At 48.3% G+C, this 12,500-nt stretch overlaps 1 protein-coding gene across 1 annotated transcript in view; it reads left to right on the top strand.

Annotated features, from left to right (window-relative positions):
• The window catches only part of LOC311317555 (A disintegrin and metalloproteinase with thrombospondin motifs 2-like), a gene marked incomplete at both ends in the record, with an annotated part of 150,410 nt that overhangs the window by 35,055 nt on the left and 102,855 nt on the right, over window positions 1-12,500 (top strand). Inside the window, one exon of the mRNA XM_084448629.1 lies at window positions 11,871-12,045. Within this exon, the coding sequence (XP_084304755.1) occupies window positions 11,871-12,045 (175 nt within the window). The remainder of the gene's footprint in view (window positions 1-11,870; window positions 12,046-12,500) is intronic.

Genomic DNA, 12,500 nt, shown 5'->3' with positions numbered 1-12,500 from the left:
ACACAAAGTACACACACAAAGTACACAGAATACCAAAAGACATAATCATTTGATTGATTCGCAATCCCCCCCTCCAACACACACACACACACACACTGTTGTCCTGCTCTCCAGGCGTCCCTGCCTCCCTTCCTGTAGTTCATAGTTCATAGTTCATTAGTATGCTGCAGAGTTGACCCCAGGCTTCTTTAAATATCACTGTTCTGAGATCAGCATCTTCTGCTGCCCTTAGATTACAATCACTGAACGCTCAGTCGCAACTAATTGAGGTCATTCATCAATTTGGGAAGACACACACCCACACCCACACCCACACCCACACACACACACACACACACACACACACACACTCACACACACACACACACACACACACACACACACACACACACACACACACTCACACACACACACACACACACAGATCGATGCCTGGGCTGGTCTTGTAAGAGGGATTGATGAGTCTCTGGCTGTTGTAGACAGAGTGTGTGTGTGTGTGTGTGGCATAGCGCCTGATTTTGCAGGGATGGTAGAGTTGGGGATAAAGAGTGCTAATCGGAATCACTATCCGAGTCAATTAAGTAGTGCCAGGTCTGTAAAAGACACACACACACACACACACACAAACACACACACACCCACCATCGTTCACTCTTTTCCCATCACCACCCTCTCCATATGTCTGTCGTCTCTCTGGATGTGCCATCACAGTGCCGCCATCCCCTACCCACCCACCCCTAGGGTTGCAAATTCCGGGAATATTCACAAAACGTCCTATGGGAATTAATGGGAATTAACTGGAATAAATGGGAATTAACGAGAATAAATTGGGAATTTTTAGCAAGTTTGTGCATATTCCTGGAATTTTGCAATCCACCTCCCACACTCCCCTGCCCTTCTCTGCCACCCTTGCTCCGTGTAGTGACTCCCAGTCCCCTCCCCCTTGCCCCCTACCTCCTCTCCTGTCTCCCCCTCCCCTCAACCCCTACCTCCTCTCCTGTCTCCCCCTCCCCTCAACCCCTACCTCCTCTCCTGTCTCCCCCTCCCCTCAACCCCTACCTCCTCTCCTGTCCGCAGTCCCGCCACTCACAGGCAGAGGGCGCCGTGTCAGGAGCGGCTGCCTTGCCGGTGACCAGGGGTTTGTATTTTCACCTCGCTAAATGTGTCTGGGAGATGAATGGAGATGAATCACTGCACCGCAGCTGAGAGTACTATTGACAGTCTGTGAATTGCCTTTCTCGAGGAGATATGCCGCATGTATTCTCATGTTGAAACGGTGTGTGTGTGTGTGTGTGTGTGTGTATGTGTTAGAGAGAGAGAGAGAAAGAGAGAGAGAAGGAGAGGGAGAGAAACGCCCCCCATCTACATCCAGGCCTGACGACACCTCACTCTCCTACCTTCTGTCTCTCTCCCTCTCTCTCCCTCTCTCTCTCTCTCTCTCTCTCTCTCACCTCTCTTTCTCCCACCCTCCCTTCTCTCCATCTCTTCTGTAGTTAGGACGGGTCAGGCCAGCCATCAGACACGGGGGCTGTGCTGCTGATCTGTCTCCTGGCCAGACCAGGAGCATGAGGAGCACAGCCTGTAGGGGGCGTGAGAGAGGCTGTTTCTAACAGGAGGGAGGAGAGCAGGGGAGACCGTAGCCCGAGGGGGGGAGGAGAGGAGAGGATAGGATAGGAGAGAGGATAGGAGAGAGTAGAGGGGAGGATAGGAGGAAGAGAGAAAGGAGAGGAGAGGGTAGGAGAGAGGATAGGAAAGAGTAGAGGGGAGACGAGGAGAAAGAGAGAGAGGGGAGGAGAGGAGAGGGTAGGAGAGAGGATAGGAAAGAGTAGAGGGGAGGAAAGGAGAAAGAGAGAGAGGGGAGGAGAGGATAGGAGAGAGGATAGGAGAGGGGAGGAGAGGAGAGATGAGAGGATAGGAGAGAGGATATGAGAGAGGGGAGGGGAGGGGAGGAGGAGGAGAGGAAAGAGTAGAGGGGAGGAGAGGAGGAGGAGAGGAGAGATGTGAGGATAGGAGAGAGGAGAGGATAGGAGAGAGGAGAGGGGAGGAGGAGGAGAGGAGAGAGGAGAGGAGGAGGAGAGGAAAGGAGAGGAGATGAGAGAGTAGAGGGGAGGAGAGGAAAGGAGAGGAGATGAGAGGGGAGAGGGGAGGGGAGGAGGAGGAGAGGAGAGAGTAGAGGGGAGGAGAGGGGAGGGGAGGAGAGGAAAGGAGAGGAGATGAGAGAGGGTAAGGAGAGGAGATGAGAGAGTAGAGGAAAGGAGAGGAGATGAGTGAGGAGAGGGGAGGAGAGGAAAGGAGAGGAGATGAGAGATGAGAGGGGAGGAGAGGAAAGGAGAAGAGATGAGAGAGGGTAAGGAGAGGAGATGAGAGGGTAAGGAGAGGGAATGAGAGAGGGTAAGGAGAGGAGATGAGAGAGTAGAGGGGAGGAAAGGAAAGGAGAGGAGATGAGAGGGTAAGGAGAGGAGATGAGAGAGGGTAAGGGGTGAATAGAACAGACACGTCAGATCATGAAAACATTCTCCCACTCGTCACGACTCCTCTGTGTCTGCTGGGACAGGAACATTTGTCTGGCCAGGAACGCAGCGAATACCAGGAGAACGCCAGAGGAACGTAGCAAGAACACCATTCCAGATGTTCCCTCTGACCATGGAACACCCCTATATACCACCTTTCTTTTTTCCAGGCTCCTCTCCTTTCTTCCTGAACTCCCTCTTCCTCTGATTCATAACATCCACTTTGGGGTTTATTTGGTTAGAAAACAGAGGCAGCCTGCATTTTGATGAATAACCGCACCGTGGAAGGAACAGTGGAGTGCCGTGTGTGTGTGTGTGTGTGTGTGTGTGTGTGTGTGTGTGTGTGTGTGTGTGTGTGTGTGTGTGTGTGTGTGTGTGTGTTTTTGCGCTTTTATACCTAGGATGGCTGGCCTGTGCTCTGTCTAAATTTCACTGTGGTCCCTCTGTGTCAACACATCCACACCCTGAATGAAAAATTCCACCATCGCAGGAGTCACGCTATCTGGGCAGGCTAAAGGCTAACTGCTATTCTTACAACCATATACCTTTGAGTCAGGCTAGCTAGGCAAGCTAACTGCTATTTTTACATCCATAGATCCCTGGCAGGCTACCTAGCTAGGTAGGTTAACTGCTATTCTTACATTTATACTTTGAGTCAGGCTAGCTTTGCAGGCTAACTGCTATTCATCCACAAACCTTTGAGTCAGGCTAGCTTTGCAGGCTAACTGCTATTCATCCAGGCCTCATGTCTGTTTTTATCTAAGAAACACTCATGTGCACCTTGTCCTCCTCCCTTGCCAGAGATAAGCTTTGTCTCACTCACTGGGAACAGAAGGAACTGGAAAGGAAGGAAGGAAGGAAGGAGGGAGGGAGGGAGGGAGGGAGGGAGGGAGGGAGGGAGGGAGGAAGGAAGGAAGGAAGGAAGGAAGGAAGGAAGGAAGGAAGGAAGGAAGGAAGGAAGGAAGGAAGGAAGGAAGGAAGGAAGGAAGGAGGGAGGGAGGATGAATAAGATAGATGATTAGTAAGGGTTTAGGAAGGATGATGGAAGAGAGAGAAGCAGGGAGGGTAAAGATGAGAAGGAGGAGAAAGGGGGGGCAGGTATCTGGAGATGGAGAGATTGAGAGAGAGAGAGAGAGAGAGAGTCACAGGTTATTGGCTAGGTATTGTGTCTGCAACCCTGAGTCAGAACTGAGAGGGCTCTCTCTCTCTCTCACACACACACACACACACACACACACTGAGAGAGAGTAAAATAAAGAGAAACAGACTGTTTGCGTTTGTTTGCCGTGTCGAATCTCCTCGATGAATATAACCCTCATCTTCAAAGCATAGCCCAGATTAACATAATTGAGCAATCTACTCACTGCACGACATTAAACAAATAATTCCATTCCCTTAATTAATCTGTTTTATTTCTTAACATTAATTACAGTTCCCAGGGTGGAGAGAGAGAAGTGGAGGGGAACGCAGCAGGGGTCAGAGCAGGCTAGCAGCCTCACCTGATTTAACCTTAACCAAACTAACTAAACTAAATTCATGATTTGTTGATTCAGTTGGACAGAGCTGTTCTGGCTCTAGAAAGTATTAAGGTGTTCCAGAATGTCTTGGGCTGTTCTAGAAGGTTGTGGTGTGTCCTAGAAGGTCTTAACGTGTTCTTAGAATGCCTTGAACCTTTTTGGGACCTAAGGCTGTGTGTCCACCGGTGGGCTGTATGTATCTGAACAGCGCTAAGCTTACAGCTGCTTAGGGCACACTAGAGCTGGAGTTTAGAGCTGGCTAGGCTACCGATGTTTTACACTTACTTTAGCGTAAGAGTGTCGTGTTTTTGCAGACTGCAGATTAACTAGCCAAGTTACGATAGCTAGCTAATGTTAGCTAGTGCTAACATTTGCTGTGTCTGCGTTTTTGCCAAACACCGACCGTCCTTGTTGTCAGAATAGGCTTTTACAGGCTACGCTTTATCCCAAAAAGTTCAACTTTTTTCAATAAAAAAAAAAAGCTTGGAGTCCATGATGCTATAGTGCTAAAGAGCACTTGGACCACATAACTCGTCTCTAGAGCTCTCTAGCTCATTACCCATAGTAACAACAAGAAAAGTGTCAGCTCTCAAATACAGCTTGCCGTTGGACTGAATGGTATGAATTCTTCATATTAACCCAAAAGTGAATGAGCTTCAGTGTTTGGAGGGAGCTGCCATGGATCAGTGACTGAGCTGGTCAGCGTAGCGGGTGCAGTGAGCTACTATAACCAGGCTAGGGCAGGGGTCCTGATTAAAAGAGCTGGGTGTCACTTTGATCCTCCTGACCACAGCATCATATCCACTCCAACACCAGGCTGCACCACGGTTTTCTTCCTCCTCCTCCTCCTTTTCCTCCTCTGGTCTCCTGTGCTCCTCCTCTTCCTCTCCTCTCCTCTCCTCTAATCTCATATCCTCCCTGCCCCTCCCCCTAGCTCCTACCCAGACCTGCACATTCAGCTTCACCCCGCTTCGGTTTCTACCTTCAGATCTTTTTATAGCTCCAGTGTGTCTTCAAGTACAGGAAGGTCCTGCTGTGAAACTGGACCTGCCTGGTAGTAACGCCCATATTAGGAGCCCTGGGAGGGATCAAGGTCCTAGAGGGGGGGTTGTGGTTTGTGTCAAGCTCTCAATGACCTTAAAAGTAATAATAGCCCTGCTGTCCTGTGTGGAGAGCTACGTGTTAGTGTGTGTGTGTGTGTGTGTGTGTGTGCGTTTGTGTGTGTGTGTCTGTGTTTGTATGTGTGCGTACAGTATGTGTGTGCGCGTTTGTGTGTGTATGTGTGCATGGGTGTGTGTGTGTGGGGGCGGGGGGTGTATGAGTGTGTGTGAGTGTGTGTGTGTGTATGTGTGTGTGAGCATGTATACATGTTGCCTGAGTGTGTGTGTGTGTGTGTGTGTGTGTGTGTGTGTGTGTGTGTGTGTGTACGTGCGTGCATGGCTGCATGCGCATGCGTATGTCTGAGTTTGTTAGCGAGTGATCATGTTTACATTTTCCTTGTCAAGATAGTGAACGTTGCAAAATCCAGGAACATTCACAAACTTCCCATGGGAATTGACGGGAATTTATAGAAATGAATGTGAATTAATGGGAATAAACTGAAAAACAGAATTTATTCTCATTAATTCATTTTGGGAAGTTTCTAAATATTCCCGGAATTTTGCAATCATATATATAGGTAAATGAACTGCAGGCCTCTTATTCACACACACATTCACACACCAATGGCGGCAGCTGCCATGCAAGGTAGCCTGCTCACTGGGAGCAATCTGGGGTTCAGTGTCTTGCCCAAGGACACTTCGACATGTGGACTGGAGGAGCCGGGATTCAAACCGCCAACCCTACGATCATTGGACGACCCGCTCTGCCTCCTGAGCTATACAGCCTCCCGGTTTGGTCACTTCTGTCATTTGCATTCTACAATATGATATGACAGCATCACACGTTGTTGTGAATGGGTCAATGGGTCACGTTCTCGATGGCACATTCAGAAGGGTGTGACATCACACAGCTCCAACCTGAGCTGCTTTACCACGGGGGATACAAACTGGTCAGTCTTTGCACAGTTGATCAGCCCTGGTCGTCTTTCCTGATTGGCTGATTGTTAGTCCAAATGGGTGTCGACAGTAAGGGGGATGGTGGGGGCTCCGTCGACACCCCTTTGGACTAACAATCAGCCAATCAGGAAAGACGACCAGGGCTGTTCAACTGCTTCCTGGTTGGCTGAGGACAAGGAGAGAACGCTCTACTGAACATAAAGACTGATGTTTTATTCGCTCTTCTTTTAGAAGAATATCTCTCTCTCTCTCTCTGTCTCTCTCTCTCTGTCTCTCTCTCTCTCTCTCTGTCTCTCTCTCTCTCTAACCCCCTCCCTCGTTGCGATCGATCCGACCGCGTCTCAGAGACCCACATGTCATCTTTTTCTTTGACACGGCTGTCTTCTCCTCTCTGCTTGGTATTCCGGAGCGGGAACGCGGCTCCATCGCAGATCCATCAGCTGTGATCGGAATGCCGCACCACAGCTCAGGGAAAACAGGAGGATGAAGAGCGGAAAGAGAGAGAGAGGGAGGGAGAGAGAGAGAGAGGGTGGGGGAGCGAGGGAGAGAGAGGCGAGAGAGAGGGAGAAAGGAGAGAGAGAGAGAAAAAAAAGAGGGAGGGAGAGGAGAGAGAGGGAGAGAGAGAGAGATGGAGGCAGGTCACTGACTTGTCGACATCCTTCCGGGACAAAGCCACTGATGGAGGAGGAGAGTGAGGATGGTGGGCAGGACTTGTCGACATCCTTCCGGACCAAAGCCTCAACTGTGGGAGGGTCGGGGGGTGGGGGGGGGGGGGGGGGGGTAATCTGCGGCCCGTCTGTCCAGGCTGCTTTCATAGCCAGTCCTCTGATGTGGTGAACAGCCACACACCCTGGTCAGCACCTCTCATAGCGCTTCCAGTCCCTCTGGTCCTTTACAAAGACCTGTTTATGTACAGTAGAACTAGTGTTTGCATTAGTCCCTACTGAGACCACGGGGACACATTAAAAAAACAGATTATTTTTCTCCCCAAAACTTACCTATTGAAAATAATATGTAAACAAAAAAAAAAGGTTAAAAAACAACAAACAACATAATTCTACTGCATACATTGAAATGCATAATTCATAATCCATAAGTAGTTTACTGTCTACCTTAGATAACACACCATTGAATATGTACTGTCACACATTCACTGTCACTGTATTGGCTGTGTCTGTATATGGTATGTGTAATAGAAGGGTGTATTGTCACTATGAGAAATGTAGACCCCAGGGGCCTCATTTATCATTGTGGTTACACCCTTTTTCATTTACACCTGATTTTTGTACTTGCTTTTCTCCGCAAATAATCTGATGTATCATGACAAAACTCGATGGGAAATATTGTGTATATATCTCACAATATTTCCCATCGAGTTTTGTCATGATACATCACATTATTTGCGGAGAAAAGCAAGTACAAAAATCAGGTGTAAAAGGGTGTATCCACAATGATAAATGAGGCCCCAGGAAGAGTAGCTGCTGCAATGCAACAGCTAATGGGGATCTAAATAAACAAACAAACAAACAAACATTACAAAACATGCCATTCTCCTGTCTACATTAAAAAACACAATTCTACTGTCACAGTAGAGAAAACAGTTTTACTGTCTACATTAGAAAACACACCATTGTACTGTCACATTAGAAAACATGCCATTCTGCTGTCCATATTAGAGAATTCTCCTCACACCTTGATCACAGTGTCCCTGCTGTCTCCCACACATGCCTGAGGGCTGAAGCGCTGGCTGCATCCTAAATACACATCTTTGGAGGATCCTAGAAGGCTGATGTAACCTTCATTGTAGAACCCTGTCCATGTGACTGTGGAGGATGAGTTGTGTGAGTGTGAGTTGATTGGATACCAGACTTTGGAGACCTCAACCTCTGAAAGTCTGGAGATATCTCTGTTAAAAAGTGTCCCTAGAACAGCACCGAAAACCGACTGCCAGTTAGAGCCACTGCCTACATCTCCATTAAGGTGAAAGACCCGTCTTACCAGAAATGATGTCCTCCAAACAAACTGGAGTGGAGAATCACAACAAAACATGTCACCGCCCCATTAGGAAGAACCACCCGAAAGATGCTGGATTGGTTCTGCAATGCAGGTTTTTTTCAATGTCTCAAATTGTTTCCACTCACTTTTAGTGACGAAACCTGGACGAATGTCTTTAGTTCAGTCTCTAGAGGAGCGCAGTGTTTAGAGACTGACTCAGACCTGGACGAATGTCTTTAGTTCAGTCTCTAGAGGAGCGCAGTGTTTAGAGACTGACTCAAACCTGGACGAATGTCTTTAGTTCAGTCTCTAGAGGAGCGCAGTGTTTAGAGACTGACTCAGACCTGGACGAATGTCTTTAGTTCAGTCTCTAGAGGAGCGCAGTGTTTAGAGACTGACTCAAACCTGGACGAATGTCTTCAGTTCAGTCTCTAGAGGAGCGCAGTGATTAGAGACTGACTCAAACCTGGACGAATGTCTTTAGTTCAGTCTCTAGAGGAGCGCAGTGTTTAGAGACTGACTCAAACCTGGACGAATGTCTTTAGTTCAGTCTCTAGAGGAGCGCAGTGTTTAGAGACTGACTCAGACCTGGACGAATGTCTTTAGTTCAGTCTCTAGAGGAGCGCAGTGTTTAGAGACTGACTCAGACCTGGACGAATGTCTTTAGTTCAGTCTCTAGAGGAGCGCAGTGTTTAGAGACTGACTCAAACCTGGACGAATGTCTTTAGTTCAGTCTCTAGAGGAGCGCAGTGTTTAGAGACTGACTCAGACCTGGACGAATGTCTTTAGTTCAGTCTCTAGAGGAGCGCAGTGTTTAGAGACTGACTCAGACCTGGACGAATGTCTTTAGTTCAGTCTCTAGAGGAGCGCAGTGTTTAGAGACTGACTCAAACCTGGACGAATGTCTTTAGTTCAGTCTCTAGAGGAGCGCAGTGTTTAGAGACTGACTCAAACCTGGACGAATGTCTTTAGTTCAGTCTCTAGAGGAGCGCAGTGATTAGAGACTGACTCAAACCTGGACGAATGTCTTTAGTTCAGTCTCTAGAGGAGCGCAGTGTTTAGAGACTGACTCAAACCTGGACGAATGTCTTTAGTTCAGTCTCTAGAGGAGCGCAGTGTTTAGAGACTGACTCAGACCTGGACGAATGTCTTTAGTTCAGTCTCTAGAGGAGCGCAGTGTTTAGAGACTGACTCAGACCTGGACGAATGTCTTTAGTTCAGTCTCTAGAGGAGCGCAGTGTTTAGAGACTGACTCAAACCTGGACGAATGTCTTCAGTCACTAGTGGAGCGCAGTGCTTAGAGACTCACTCGTCTAATGAGTTAGCATTGCTATCGCTATCATGCCGGTACCCACCTCTTTACTGTTTATATTCGTGCAGGAACACTATACTTTTGAGCTGTTACTGTATGTTTCTGTTTGTATTTCCTGTTTGTCTCTTGTTATTTGCTATTTATTACATTGCATTTTATTGTTTTTTGTGCCTTTTAGCCCATTGTACAGCACTTTGGTCAACCACTGTTGTTTTTAAATGTGCTTTATAAATAAAGTTTTACTCGACTTGACTTGGTATTCTAGCAGAGCTCAAGCGCGGTGCCGGTTCTGTGCTCCGGTGATCCCCAGCCCGAGTCAAACACTGCAGATCGCTGTTGCTAATTGGCTGCTATCGCTACAGTGGCATGCCATTGCTGATGACTTACCATGGCTAGCATATCGTTGCTAATCGGGTTATCACTGCTCACCTACCGTTGCTAACCCACTGTTACTAGCAGGTCATTATTTGACAGCCTCAGTTCATCTGCAGTGGGAATCAGGATGACAAAACTGATTCACCCACAATTAACTCTGTGCTGTTAACCTGTAGCCTGTAGTTGTAGCGGTTTATGCTGGGATGTACGAGGGTAGAAGCAGGGAGAAATCTGCCAGGCGCGTCGTGTCTGCAGGGAGGGGGCAGGTGCCCGTTCTGTGCTGAGGAGTGGGCAGCCCTGCAGGGAGGGGGCAGGTGCCCGTTCTGTGCTGAGGAGTGGGCAGCCCTGCAGGGAGGGGGCAGGTGCCTGTTCTGTGCTGAGGAGTGGGCAGCCCTGCAGGGAGGGGGCAGCCATAGAGGAAACTGCAGACCCTCGGGGTGTGAGTTCACTGTTTATTTCTGCTCGGCTCCGAGTGTGAACCAGAGGAATAGCATGAATACCATTCAGTGCATTCTGCTTCCCGAACCCAGACAGAAACTTTCAGTACTCTCTCTCCCTCTGTCTCTCTCTTTCTTTCTCTCTTTCTCTCCCTCTGCAGAGAAACACATTTTCCCTTTCCTTTTTCTCCCTCGCTTCACACTCCTCTTCCCCCATCCCCTCTTCCTCCTGTCAGAGTGTGGAGAGAGGGAGGGGAGGGCGCTGAGCCCATCAGTGTTTGAGTCTCTCTTTTCTTCCGCTCTTTCCCTCCATTTCTCTCTAAACTCCCAGAATCCTCTGCGTATCGGTTCTCCCCCTTGGTTTCCCTCCTCGGCAGGCGGTTGCCGTGGTAATTACCAGTTGTCTAAACAGACAGATGGAATTAGAGAGAGTGACGGGCAATTTTCCGAGTGCCTGTTTTCCGTGCCACTGTGTGTGTGTGTGTGTGTGTGTGTGTGTGTGTGTGTGTGTTTGTGCGTATTTGTGTGCGTGTGCGCACGCAAGCTAGTGTGTGTATGTGAGTTTATGTTAGTGTATGTTAGCATGACTGTAGAGTAAATTGTGTGTGTCAAGGTTATAATAGTTTTGCTTTTTTCATTATTTTTTATTTTTATATCGTTTTAACTTTTTGTTTTCAATTTCAGTCTAGTTTTGATTAGTTTTAAAGCAGGTTTGCTAGTTTAGTTTAGTTTTTATTTTTTGAAAATGCTTAGTTTTAGTTTAGTTTTTATTAGTTTCAGTATTAGTTTTAGTTTTTTTTTCTTCTGCGCTACCCTCGTGAGACTATCCTGATCTCACAAGCTAATGTTGTTTCACTCCGTGTGAAACAAGCCATCTGGCGCACGTCAGGTTACTTCTGCGCAGGGGCACAGCTAAGAACAAATGGAGGATAGATTTCATATCCACCCAAAATACTAGACTTATTACATTTTCTCAATAATTTTAGTTTATTTTAGTTAGTTTTGTAAACACACAATACAGTTTTAGTTAGTTATCGTTTTTTTGTAAAGTCTAGTTTTTATTTTTATTTCAGTTAACTAAAAAAAATTTTCACACCTAGTTTTCGTTTTTTAGTTAGTTTTCATTAACTATAATAACCTTGGTGTGTGTGTGTGTGTGTTTCTGTGCATGTATGCGCACACGTATGTGTGTGTGTGTGTGTCTGTATGTATGTGTGTGCATGTGTGCGCACACACCTGTGTGTGTGTGTGTGTGTGTGTGTGTGTGTGTGTGTGTGTGTGTGTGTGTGTGTGTGTGTGTGCGTGTGTGTGTGTGGATCGGATAGGGGAATTACCTGACAGGGGATGTTATTGCAGACTCAGAACATCTCCTCCCACGGATGTTGAGAAGCCATGTGTCACTCTCTCTCTCTCTCTCTCTCTCTCTCTCTCTCTCTCTCTCTCACTCTCCCTCTTCTCTTTCTTCTATATCTCTCTCTTCCCTCCTCCTCTCTCTACCTCCTATGCCCCTCTCGCTGGGCTGGTCAGAAAGAGAGGGATGGAGTGGGAGGAGGGGAGAGAGAGAAAGCAATGGAGAGCAATATCAAGATCTGATCATGAGATTCACTAATGTCTCTCTCTCTCTCTCTCTCCCTCTCTCTCTCTCTCTCTCTCCCTCTCCTCTCCAGGCTGGTATGATCAGGACAGAGCAGGAGGAGTTCTTCATCGAGCCGGTGGAGAGGGGGGATGGAGGGAGGAGGGAGGAGGAGGGCGGAGGACGAGGACGGCAGCACATCGTCTATCGTTCCTCCGCTGTGAAGAAGAGAGCTGTCAGTGAGCCGGCAGCAGACTACCACTCCACAGGTACCCCTACCCTGCCCTACCATACACTACCCTACCCTACCCTACCCTACACTACCCTACCCTACCCTGCCCTACACTACCCTGCCCTACCCTACCCTACACTACCCTACCCTACCCTGCCCTACCCTGCCCTACCCTACCCTACACTACCCTAACCTACCCTACCCTACCCTACCCTGCCCTACCCTGCCCTACCATACACTACCCTACCCTACCCTACCCTACCCTACACTACCCTACCCTACCCTACCCTGCCCTACCCTGCCCTGCCCTACCCTGCCCTGCCCTACCCTACCCTACCCTACCCTATACCTACCCTGCCCTACCCTGCCCTGCCCTACCCTACCCTACCCTACCCTACCCTACAGTACCCTACCCTACCCTTCACTACCCTGCCCTACCATACACTACCCTACCCTGCCCTACCCTGCCCTACCCTGCCCTGCCCTACCCTA

The sequence above is a fragment of the Borostomias antarcticus genome (genome assembly GCF_949987555.1).
Source record: "Borostomias antarcticus genome assembly, chromosome: 14".
NCBI classification, from domain to species: domain Eukaryota; kingdom Metazoa; phylum Chordata; class Actinopteri; order Stomiiformes; family Stomiidae; genus Borostomias; species Borostomias antarcticus.
Note: the sequence above shows the minus strand (reverse complement) of the source record. Positions and strands in the feature narration are given on the sequence as shown.